At 50.1% G+C, this 12,673-nt stretch overlaps 1 protein-coding gene across 1 annotated transcript; it reads right to left on the bottom strand.

Annotated features, from left to right (window-relative positions):
- Nucleotides 1–9,636: 9,636 nt before the first annotated feature.
- CCDC182 (coiled-coil domain containing 182) lies at nt 9,637–10,371 on the bottom strand. Its single transcript, XM_004271829.2, has one exon. The coding sequence runs from the start codon at nt 10,336–10,338 to the stop codon at nt 9,877–9,879; it is 462 nt and encodes a 153-aa protein (XP_004271877.1). The 5' UTR covers nt 10,339–10,371; the 3' UTR covers nt 9,637–9,876.
- Nucleotides 10,372–12,673: the final 2,302 nt, after the last annotated feature.

The following is a 12,673-nucleotide window of genomic DNA, read 5'->3' as shown; positions in this document are numbered from 1 at the left end:
ACTCTTCGCTGTGGTGCACGGGCTTCTCTTGTTGCAAAGCACAGGCTCTAGGTGTGCGGGCTTCAGTAGTTGTGGCACTTGGGCTCAGTAGTTGTAGCTCACAGGCTCTAGAGTGCGGGCTCAGTAGTTGTGGCGCATGGGTTTAGTTGCTCTGTGGCCTGTGGGATCTTCCCAGACCAGGGCTCAAACCCGTGTCCCCTGCTTTGGAAGGCGGATTCTTAACCACTGCGCCACCAGGGAAGTCCTGAGGGCATCTTTAAGCTGCTTTCTATCTCTGAAATTTTATAATTTTATCTCTAGAACCTACTATTCAACGATGTTGAAGGAAAGCCCCATGTTGCTCACAAAGGGTCAGTAAAAGGATCCCTGATGGAACCCCAACACCTAAAGCATTCACGTGGGGAAAAATAGTCTCTCTTGGGCTCTTCTCCTAAATCAGCCACTAACTCACTGTGTAACCCTGAGCTTCCCCTCTGCTAAATGAGGAATTTGGACTAGGTAAAGATGGGAAAAATATTTCACATCAGGTGCACTCTGGCTGATAGATGGTGGCTGCCTAGAGTGTGGTGTTGAGGAAAAAAACATGAGTCTGCATCCAACTGAAGAAGAAAGAGGCCTGGGGTTGATTAGTGATGTCTGCCACAGGTAAGGGCGGAGGCAGCAGTCCAGGGAGTTGGCTGTCCCTGGAGTAGATGCTCTCACAGTAGATGGTCTCTTCCAATTTGACATTAATCCTCTGTGAGTTGCACACAAAAAACTGGGGGATTCAGAGTCACTGATGCACAGGAAGCAGAACTCAGCTTGTTCAACTGTTTTTATATTATCCATGGCTCGAGTTTGAATAATCTGTCCCCTGATACCACTGTATTTCAGAAACTGCTACCTAAGGCAAATTCTCCACTTTTAAACTCATTTCCTGAGTCGGTATTTTTAAACCCCACATTAAATATTGATCTGCCCTGGAGAGACCTCATTTATTTCACAGAGACAGGTTTGATTCCACCAGAACTGTCAAATCCAAAAATGGGGCCAAGCCCTTCCTGGAGTGGTAACCATCCAGGATGGTGACAGAGAAGCCAAGGACACCAGAACCAGCTTCTTTCCTTTTTCTGAGTCTCAGGGACAGGGCTGCCTTCTGGGTCTCCCTCTCACCCCAGGTCATCAGAGCATCTTTGAGAACATTTTCTACAAGGACGGATATCTGAGGGTCAAGGTGTCCACTCTGTGCCAGCAGGACTCCCCAACCTGTGGGCTCTCCAGGGTGAACTACAGAAACTTCTTCTGCTTACTCCCAGTACGCTCTGTTTCTGGGGCTATTGCTCCCAAGCTCTGAACTTCACACTCTGCAACCTCTCCTCTGAGTACTTGTTCTGGTCCAGGAAGGTGGCATTTCCGCTTGGACCCTGGGTTTTTTGTGTTTTTTTTTTGCGGTACGCAGGCCTCTCACTGTTGTGGCCTCTCCCATTGCGGAGCACAGGCTCCGGACGCGCAGGCTCAGCGGCCATGGCTCACGGGCCCAGCCGCTCTGCGGCATGTGGGATCTTCCCGGACCGGGGCTCGAACCCGTGTCCCCTGCATTGGCAGGTGGATTCTCAACCACTGCGCCACCAGGAAAGCCCTGGAATTATTTTAAATTGTTTTGAGTTTATGGACATTCTGGAGCCGCATGGGTTCCCGAATTTATTTGGGTTATATATGTGAAAGGTGCCTGATTCAGAAACTGGCACATGACAGGTGTATCACAGATGATAATTGAATCAAAATGGCAAGTAAGGCACAGAAATGTTGTGATCGATGACCTTGATTGACCTGCACCATCTAAGAAGTCTCGGGAGTGTGGCAGCATATGTAAGACATTCTTTTGTGCCCAACTCTATGCTTGATCCCCTTCTCCAGGCACGTAGGAGATGGAACAGCTAGAGAGAGGTCAAGTCGCCAGCCTCCCTCCCACCTGGAAGACATCTCTGATGGGCTAAAGGGCAGCATCAGGACCATGTTGCCCAAGGTGCTGTTGACAGCTGTCATGTGACTTGTCGTGTGAGCTATCACATGACAGGAGGTGGTAGAGGGGTCTTATGCTCTTCATACGTCTTGTCTCTGGCCTGCCTTCCACAAGGCTTTACTCTGGTGAGATTTCTTGGTTGATCTCTTGCTCATCTCACCTCTTTCCTTTTGAATCCCTTTGAACAGCAGGAGAGGGTAGTGGACAGGCATGCAGGCTCTGCAGACAAACCAGCCTGGTTTTAATACCGACTCTGCCCCTCAGTTCCGTATGGCATAGGGATGCTCCTTTGCCCCTTGAAGTGCTGTCCAATAGAACTTACTGTGATGATGGAAATGTTTTATAAGTCTGAACTGTCAGTATTGTTGTCACCAGCCATGATTGACTAGTAAGATTTAGGAACTGGATTTTAAATTTTATTTAATTTTAGTCAGCCACATGTGGCCAGTGGCTACAGCCTCAAAGCCTGTTTCCCCATATCTCCCAATGGGATGATGATGCTACCTACCTACTTAGTGGGATTGTTGGGTGAATTAATGGAGGAAACGTAAGTATGGCAGGATAACTGACTGAGATTTTAATTACAATTTGACTCCGCATCCCACAGATAGGTTATGTTCTCTGCCTCTCGGTCTCTATAGATTTGTTTCTTCTGGACATTTCATATAAATGATGTCATACAATATGTGGCCTCTTGTGAGTGGCTTCTTTCACTAAGCATAATATTGCATCATGGTTAGTATTTCATTCTTTTTTTTTTCTTTTTTTTTTTTTGCGGTACACGGGCCTCTCACTGCTGTGGCCTCTCCCGTTGCGGAGTACAGGCTCCGGACGCGCAGGCTCAGCAGACATGGCTCACGGGCCCAGCTGCTCCGCGGCATGTGGGATCCTCCCGGACCGGGGCACGAACCCGTGTCCCCTGCATCGGCAGGTGGACTCCCAACCACTGCGCCACCAGGGAAGCCCATCATTCCTTTTTTTTTTTATTGCCAAACAACATTCTGTTACGTGGATAGACCACATTTTATTTAACCACTCATCAGCTGATAGACGTTTACGTTGTCCTGCTTTGGGGCTATAATAAATAGTACTATGAACATTCATGGACAAGTTTTGTACGGCCTTACGTTTTCACTTCTCTTGGGTCTATCCGTAGGAGTGGCAAGACTGGTTTACATGCCAACTCAACAGGTTGAAACACTCCCAAGCTCTTTTTCCAGGGGAAACAAGGAAAGATCGATACCTGGTGAACGTCAGGAAAGATGCTCACAGCTTGCAGCTCTTCACACTCCAGGAATTACTGAGAGGATCGGATCAGACCAGGAGGCAACGCTCTACGTTTAGCGTGAAGCCAGTTCCCAAACTCAGACTCCTGCTTCTCACCCATACTGCCCGCCTCTGCCCAGCCACGTTGCCCCCCAGAGCTCTCTCCTGGGGTCAGGTAGATAGAAAAGATGAGACTGAAGCGTGGCAGCTGAGGTCAGTAACCTCTCTGAGCCAAGCGCTCTGTGCTCGGCTTTTCCGCACCTCTGCTACCTTGCTGCTCGCCCAAGCGTCTCAGCTTGCAGCCGACACAGGACCTGGGGCCCCGGGGAGGACTCCCTTGCCTGCCATGGGTTTTCCTAAGATGGAGCCACGAGGCTAAAACCTCAGCAGCCCTCTGACTGCCCGGACTGCTCGGGAGGGGCAAGCAGAGCGTTGCAACGTATCGTATAGAAGACCTTTGAGAACTACAGCTATAGGCAGGGAGAAAACCGTCTGTTATTTTGTCGTCTATTTGTTTTAGAATTTCAAAGAAACTTTATTGTCGGAGAAGAGCTGGAGTGAGGAGCTCCATTCTCCAAAACTCCAAAACCTGCCTCTTCTCGGTGACACTCACAGACCCTGGGCTCTTTAAGTTACCATGGAGTCCTCTGCCCGCCGGGACTGGGGCAGAGGGAAATGCAGCCTAATCGGGAATCCCAGCTGTCCTCACAAGGATCTCAAAGGTTGCTCAGAAAAGGCCTCGCTCTCAAATCTCCTCGCTAACTTGAGGTGGTGGGCAGGGACCTGAGAGCCGGGAGGAGAAATGAAGTCAAGGGTAAGCTTGACTGCTGCTGCCTCTGGTTAAAAAAGGAAGCAAAGGTGCACCAACCTGGCAGAGACAGTCACCACCATCTTTGTTTCCTGCCCTGGACCCCTGTGTCTCACCCCATCCACAGCATCGCCTTGATCATCCCATAGTGGCTTATGTCTAATGCAAGGTGACCAGCTATCCCAGTTGGGCCAGGGCTGAGGGGGTTCCTGGCATATGAGGCTTTCAGTTTGCAAACAGAGACAGGCCCAGTTAAAACAGGACTTGCTTGTCACCCTCGGTGGTGACATAAGGATCTCTAGCAGTGGTTGCCTGTTTTAGGGACTGAGGGATTGCCAAGTCTCCCTGGCACTCTCTGGATCAGCTAAAGCCTCTGACTTCAAGGGGGGAAGCCTGGGTTCAGGGCAGGTGAGTGTGGGGTAAGTGAAGGAGACAGATTTACACCCACAGCACTGAAGTGTCACTCACATCTCCATCCAGCCCGTCTCCCCAGTTCCCAGACCTAAATCCATGCTTCCAGCAGCAATGTGACAGCCATGCTGTCCGACTGTGCCCAGCCATGCTGTCCCCAGAGCTGTCTTCTTCCTGGCCCTCGTTATCAATTAAGCTGAAGAGGTAAGACTGAGGTGTGGAAACTGGGGTTGGTCACCTCCCCAGAGCCAGTGTCACCAGTGGACTTTGATTTGGTTCAGATCTTGGGGAGCAGAGGTGCCCAGGCCCAGGCGCTGAGTTGAGGCAATCGCTTTCCTTTTTGTTCATAATTGGTTTAGGGTGGGCAAGGGACCCAAGACCGGTCAAAGAGATGTCAAAGAAAATCTGCTGGGGGGATTCTGGGAAAGGGTTTCCTCTCTGATGAAAAGGCGGCTCGCAAGGAAAGTTCTGCCACTTCTTTCCTGCCCTGGTAGTCATCGAGTGATGACACATTTTTGGAATTCCTACAGCCATCCTTGTGTGACCATGAAGGGCAGCGTGAGGGAGGGAAGAAAGAGGATCACAAGATGCCAACCCAGAGCTCTGTCACTGTTGAGTTACTGAACCAACCATCGACTTCAGATGTCTTTTTATGTAAAAAAAATAGACTCCTCAAAGAAGTCAGTATGGGTACCCTGTGGCTTGCAGCTGAAAGCTCTTGCTAGAGGAGGAGCAAGCGCGAAGCCCTGCAGCAGGGAGACCATGAAAGGACACCTAGGCTTTCACGCGGTCTCCAGGTAGGACACCCGTCTAACCCAACCTGGGCATATGCGCACCTGAGCTCTCCTAAACAGGAAATCCACCAGATCCCTGTCTCTTTCTCTAGCACTTCCTCCTCCTCATTACTCCAGGATGACTCACCTCCTTGGATTTGGAGTGCCTTGGGGCCACCCCCAAGGGACCTTCCAGTCCTTGACTGCAATCCTTTCCTTTGGTGTAGGCTGGTGGTCAGGAGAGGGAACGCTGGAGTCTTGCTGTGTACTCCTAGGCAAGTTACTTAACCTCTCCATGTCTCAGTTTCCTCATCTGTCACGGGGATAACAGCACTTAGCTCACAAGGTTATTGTGAGGGTAAGAAGGATGAAATGTCAAGTGCATCTGACACTGCATCATGGGTCCTCAGGACCACCCTCAAGTTCAGTGATTCACTAGAACTACTCACAGACGAAGGAAAGCTGTTATGCGCATGACTATGGTTCATTACAGCAAAAGCATGAAGATTAATCTTTTTTTTTTTTTACAAATTTACCTTTAAATCTTTTAATTTTTTTTAACATCTTTATTGGAGTATAATTGCTTTACAATGGTGCGTTAGTTTCTGCTTTATAACAAAGTGAATCAGTTATACATATACACGTGTTCCCATATCTCTTCCCTCTTGCGTCTCCCTCCCTCCCACCCTCCCTATCCCACCCCTCCAGGTGGCCACAAAGCACCGAGCTGGTCTCCCTGTGCTATGCGGTTGCTTCCCACTAGCTATCTACCTTACGTTTGGTAGTGTATATATGTCCATGCCTCTCTCTCACTTTGTCACAGCTTACCCTTCCCCCTCCCCATATTATCAAGTCCATTCTCTAGTAGGTCTGTGTCTTTATTCCTGTCTTGCCCCTAGGTTCTTCATGACATTTTTTTTTCTTAAATTACATATATATGTGTTAGCATATGGTATTTGTCTTTCTCTTTCTGACTTACTTAATTAGCAAAGATCAGAGGAGCACAGGGGAGAGTTCAGGAGAGACCAGGCACAAGCTTCCAGTTGTCCTCTCCCAGTGGAGGGAGTTGTGTGCACAGTGATTGATTCCCCAGCAGTGGTGTGTTAGTGTTGACCAGGGAAGCTCACCTGTCTCGGGGTCCAGGTATTTTATGGGTGTTTATCTCTAAGCACGGAACACTCCTCCACGGCTGACCTTAGTTACTTAGTTTCTAGTCTCTACAGAAGTCAAACTGATACAGCTTGGCCAAGGGTCCCCACCTAAAATCTCACTGTTAGCATAAACTATCTGGCGCGGCCCAAGGCCCCAGGTAAACAGAAACACTTTTATCAGGCAGCATATTACAAGGGCTTAGAGGTTATCTCCCAGGAGTTGGTCAGGGGGTTAGATCTCTCCCTGAAATGTGCGAGATTTGAACATCCCACACCTGCTGAGTCAACCCTTTACTGCACAGACAGGTAGGAAGCATCCAATGTTATTTTTGTGTCTTACATAGAGCTGAAATCAGCCTCCTGCTAGCATCCAGCCTTTGTCGCTAGTGCCACCCTATAGAACAATATGGCTTCAGTCTAACCCTTTTTCTGTTAACAGGGGGACTATTATTTCCCATTCCTCTTTCATTATGGAGGGACCTCCACCCTAGCAGTGTTCCTGGCTCTCCTTCCCCTCACTCTCTCCTCTCCCCAGGAAAGGGAAGTAACGTTCTGAGTTGGTGGATTTGGGAAGAAGGTCAGCTCCTGCACGGCTCTCCCCTTCCTCTTTCTTGAGCTATTTCTTCATAGAGAGGTCACGCTATCTGGTTTACAGTAGCAGGAAAATGTCCACCTCTGCATGCACCTGTGCCTGGAGACCGCATCAGGCTCAGGGCTGAGGTCTTAGGCCAGCCCACGTGGCTCACAGGGTTTAAACCACCTTCTCGAGTGGCTTTCTCAGCGATAAAGGTGATATTTTGTCTCCGTTTGCCTGGCTCCTGTGTCTACCCCTCAACTGCCTCCCGGCTTCCTTCCCAGGGACAAGAGAGGTGACACTTACTAGCCCCACAAACTCCAAACACCATCAGGCCTTCCAGACACATAATCAGGTGTCCCCTCACGCCTCTTCAGCCAGGTCCCCAGGTCCTTCAATCACGCCCCCTCTTCAGGATTGCCTGAGGCGCACTGTAGGCTGTCTAGGACCCTCTAAAACGTTGGTCCAGACCTAAGCACAGACGCTCCAGGTGTGGCTTTGTGGGCACCAATCATGAGCAGCATTTCTCCCCCTCTTCTCAGAATTCCCATGAACACCGTCATTTCTGAGTAGGCTGATTACAAACTGAGCTTGCAGGAGATTCAGATCCATAAGAATTAGCATTAGATCCACTTTCTTTTGGACAGGCCAGCTGATTGTTTAACTCTTATTATAGTTGGCCAATCAAGTTATCCTTCTCAGATACATTTGCAAACACACACACACACACACACACACACACACACACGCACACATCTCCCACAAGGTTTAAGGGTATAGGAATTCTACCCCCCTCCAACCCCACTGCCAAAACAATCCTTTCTCCCAAAGCTCACCTCACCAATTTCAGTACTCTCATATTTTATCTATTCAAGAAGTATTTAGCCTCCAGAAATAATACATAGTGGTTAAAAGCACAGCTGCGGACATTAGACATTCCTAGGTTCAAATACCAACTCTATCATGTATCAGATGTGTGACCTGGGCAAGTTACTTAGCCTCTCTGAGCTTTGGTTTTCTCAAAGTCCTAAAGTGAAGGTTATAACAGTACCCACCTCCAAAGGGCCAAGCCTGCTGCTTAGACTGTATCATGTTCTTGATAACTATAAACTAGTAGCATAGTTTATACAGTATAGTGGTAGTAATATTACTAGTATTAACATTATTGTTACCACTTCAGCTAAACCTTCCAAAGTAGAAACTACCTAAAGTTAGAGCAGGGATGCAGCCCTTCAGGGTAGATGGTTGATAGATGGATGTCGCCATTAAGAATGGGTCATGGGGGCTTCCCTGGTGGCGCAGTGGTTGAGAGTCCGCCTGCCGATGCAGGGGACGCGGGTTTGTGACCCGGTCCGGGAGGATCCCACGTGCCGCGGAGCAGCTGGGCCCGTGAGCCATGGCCTCTGAGCCTGCGCGTCCGGAGCCTGTGCTCCGCAACGGGAGAGGCCACAACAGTGAGAGGCCCGCGTACCGCAAAAAAAAAAAAAGAATGGGTCATGAAGTTCAGCCTGGGCGTTGCAGATGTTCGAATCTTGTTTGGAGAGATTCCATGAAAGAGAGAGGAGGGAGGCTGGAGCTGAGCTGAGCGTACAGCCCAGGCTGTAAGTCCCGACCTGGGAAGACAGAGGCCCACTCCGCTCATGTGCTGACCTAGCCTCCAGGCACTCGCTTCTGCCATTTAGGGGAGAATCCCTGCTGCATGGCAGAGTTTTGCGGGACCAGAGAGAAAATATGACTTGATGAAACAGAAAGCCTTATTGAAAATAAAAGGCACAGTGACAGCTAAGGAGCACCCAGTTCACCTATGTGACAATCCCAACCCTCCAGAAGAACAGGTCCATGGAGAGCCTGATATGGTTCCCAGGGGGCAGCAGGACAGCCAGTAAGCACAGGTGACCTGGACTTGAACTTGCAAGCACGGAGACCTTGGGGAAAGGACTTAGCTTCCCGAGGTCGGCCATCCACCCCGCACAATAGGGAAACAGCACTTACTCCTAACGGTGCCTGTGGGAGTAGCTGGGATGGTGTGCGTGCGTCACCTGATGAGTGGTCGGCCATCCTAACACGTCCAGCTCAGACGCGAAAATCAGCTTCTCGGCTTTAGAGCCTCACCTTCTAGGTGTTGCCTCATCAGTGCACTGAGCTCATCTGACTCCACCCCTCCGAGCCTAATTCCCTCTGTGGATCTCACTGGCCCGGCTGCAGACCAAACAGAGAGGAAGTAGAGGTGGGCAAAGGCAGCGAAGGGAGATGTGACGGTCTAACCATGAAGGCGGGCAGAAGAGCCAACTAGGCGAGGATGAGGACCACAGAAGTAAAGTAGCCTGAGGCCACTTAGTGCTCGGGCGGACGATCGACCCCTCTCAGCAGACCGTGCACGAAGTAACGAGCCACGAGAGCCTGGAGTCATGAAAAGACGGTTAATCTGAGGGTTCGTGCCCCGGTCCGGGAAGGTTCCACATGCCGCGGAGCGGCTGGGCCCGTGAGCCATGGCCGCTGAGCCTGCGCGTCCAGAGCCTGTGCTCCGCAGCGGGAGAGGCCGCAACAGCGAGAGACCCGCGTACCGCAAAAAAAAACCCCAAAAACATGTTATACATTTGAGCAGTCGTACCATTACAAACAGGAAAAGGGTTAAAGGTGAAAGTCACAGGTGTCATTCAAAGACTTAGTGTTGGAGCGCTTCCTTCTTGGGTGATGCTGGGTGAACGGAGCTTCACCGAAAGAACGTACTGGGTCTTTTCGCCTCTCAGCAAGGTGTTATTTAGGTAGAAGGAAAGCAGTGGAAATGGGGAAGGGGAGCAAATCTATCAAAACTCAGGGTTTGTCCTTCTATCGAAAAGAATCTTCTACTCGGCTGATCGGTGAGGAATGTGGCTTCTACCGGAGGGGCCTCAGTTGGCCTGGATCTTCCCGGGGATGCCCAGTGCCGCGCAGCTCCGGCCCAGCAGCAGGCGCTCCAGCCGCCTGCAGTGCTCCCGGAGCTGCTTCCCGCGGGGCAGCAGGAAGGTGAGGACCTTGTTCCGCGTGATGCCCCGGTCCTCCTCTTCCCTCAGCCGCTGCCTCACGTGGGCCGCCTGCCCCTCCTGCTGTGCCAGGGCCCCGTTCATCTTGCAGAAGGCGTCTTCCAGGCAATGGATGGCCCTCAGTGCCTCCTTCTTGAAGTCCTCCAGCTCCCGTTGCACCCCGGCCACCTTCTGCTGCAGGATCTCCAGGTCAGCTGGTGGCAGGATGCAGGAGGGCCACGACTGGGGGAGCGAGAAGTCTCCAGACTGGAGACCACTCTCCACCATCTTCTTCCCCTGTAAGGTGTTCACCTTCATGAGAATGGACCCAGCCTGATAGAGGGGTTCCATAGTGTCGCCTCCGTTTGGACAAAGAGAGGGAGCTAGGGACCAGCCAGGTGAGTGAATTTTTTTTGGGCCAGAGACACAATCCTTTGGAGTGGAGAAACCCCACATATTGTGACATCAGGGCCTCTCCAGCCAATCAGGAGGAAAGCCACAATCCACTCATTTGCATATGGTAGCCTCCTTGCTTGGTTATCCTGAGCTTCATCTGCTCATCTACTCAAGAACTATTTAGCTCTGCACCCTGAGATGTGGATTCCCATCAATTCATTGCCCTTCCAGAACCAGAGTTCAATCATTCCTTGTCCTGAGGGACACACCAAAGTAAACTGGCCAGAGCAAGGCCAGGCCGGGTGGTCTCCCACACAGCAAGGGGCCTGGATGGTCTCAGAAGGGTCTCTGGGCTTCAGTACCTCACCAGTGAAGCAAGGACATTGTAAGAGATGATGTGTAATCTCACTTCTAGCTCTAAAATGCTAAACAACAACAAAACTAATTTCTTTTCGAATTAAAGTATAGTTAATTTACAATGTTATGTTAGTTTCAGGTGTACAGCAAAGTGATTCAATGATACATATATATATTTTTTCAAATTCTTTTCCATTATAGGTTATTATAGGATATTGAGTACGGTTCCTTGGGCTGTACAGTAGGTCCTTGTCGTTTACCTATTTTATATATAATAGTGTGCATGTGTCAATCCCAAACTCCTAATTTATCTCCCCCCTCCACACCATCCCCTTTGGTAACCATAAGTTTGTTTTCTGTGTCTGTGAGCCTATTACTGTTTTGTAAATAAGTTCATTTGTATCATTTTTTTTAGATTCCACATACAAGGGATAGCAGATGATACCTGTCTAATTTACTTCACTTGGGCTTCCCTGGTGGCGCAGTGGTTGAGAGTCCACCTGCAGATGCAGGGGACGCGGGTTCGTGACTCGGTCCGGGAGGATCCCACGTGCCGCGGAGCGGCTGGGCCCGTGAGCCATGGCCGCTGAGACTGCGCGTCCGGAGCCTGTGCTCCGCAACGGGAGAGGCCACAACAGTGAGAGGCCCGCGTACCACAAAAAATAAATAAATAATTTACTTCACTTAATATGATAATCTCTAGAAAAGTAATTTCTGATTCCAAATCCACACTCCTATAATGATGCCAGAATTCTCAATCATCTTCGAAGAAATGTACACAGGTTTTGATATATGGTCCACAGCAGAGCTGATTCGGTATGTGCAGGATAAAATCGGGTCGCTCATTCATTTATTCAGCAAGTCCCTGCTGAGCGCTCACTATGCACCTGCACCAGGGAATGAGGGTGAGCCAGCGAGCGTGGTCGTCCCTGCCCTGCCAGGTCCTGCCTGAATGTTGACGAAGATAAGAAAAAGCCTAGAGAAGGGGAGCTTCCCACTTCTGACCTGTTCACTGTAAGAAAGGAAATTGGTTTGGTCAGGAACAATCCTGCATCCTGCAGATCTCAATCTCTCGCGCAGACTTCTCTCCTGGCCTCCAAAGCTAAGCATCTCTCCAGCAATGGACCTCAAAGTCAATCCACCCGAAGCTGAACTAGTTATCATTTCTCCCAAAATGGTCCCTGTTCCAGTGTTGCTATCAGGTTGATGAGACCAGCCTGGGACAGCACCCACGTCAGCGCCCACATGAGAAACCCGGGCCCCTCCACATCCAAGTGGCTCTCAGTCCTATTGGCTCTACCATCTCTGAACACTCCAGCATCAAACCACCTGGGCTGGGTCTCAGCTTTACCACCTACAGGCTGTGTCTCTTTATACATTGCCTCCTCCCCCTGGGCCTCAGTTTCCTTATCTGTAAAGTGGGGATACTAATTCAGTGGTGTACAGGTGGGGGGCAGCTCTCCGGGAGGAAAAAAAAAAGAAGCTCCGATTTATGGCTGTTGCTAATTTCCATGGTGTAAAGACTCCCATCACAGCTGGTTGAAACTAGCTCGAAAGCTACCAAGCTGATGTCTCTGAGAAGAGATGTTCGCGGTGAGCCTTCGTGAGCCTGTGTGAGACAGCCAACTCCCGCACCACAGGACACATGAGGAGGGAAGCTGCCTTCTCCAGCAGGCAGATCGGCCCATCTAGAGGGCCTGGCAGAGGGCATTTTGCAGGGAGCTTCATGGCTAAACTAAGGTGGAATTTTGAGTCTCAAAGGTCGGGCAACACCGGTTTTTGATACACAATGTTGGTGGAAAGAGCACTGCTCTAGGAGTCAGGAGATCTGGAGTCTGGAATTGCTGTGTGACCAGAGGTCAGTCACCTCCCCTCTCTGAGCCTATTCTCTGCTGTAATGTGAGAGGGCGTAATGTGAAGTCTCTGATGCTCT

This window comes from Orcinus orca, chromosome 19 (assembly GCF_937001465.1).
Source record: "Orcinus orca chromosome 19, mOrcOrc1.1, whole genome shotgun sequence".
In the NCBI taxonomy this organism is placed as follows: domain Eukaryota; kingdom Metazoa; phylum Chordata; class Mammalia; order Artiodactyla; family Delphinidae; genus Orcinus; species Orcinus orca.
This window is presented reverse-complemented; position numbering and strand designations above follow the sequence as displayed.

Coding starts and splice junctions, on each gene's coding strand:
- CCDC182 (XM_004271829.2), bottom strand. CDS start 10,338: ATGGAACCCCTCTATCAGGCTGGGTCCATTCTCATGAAGGTGAACACC.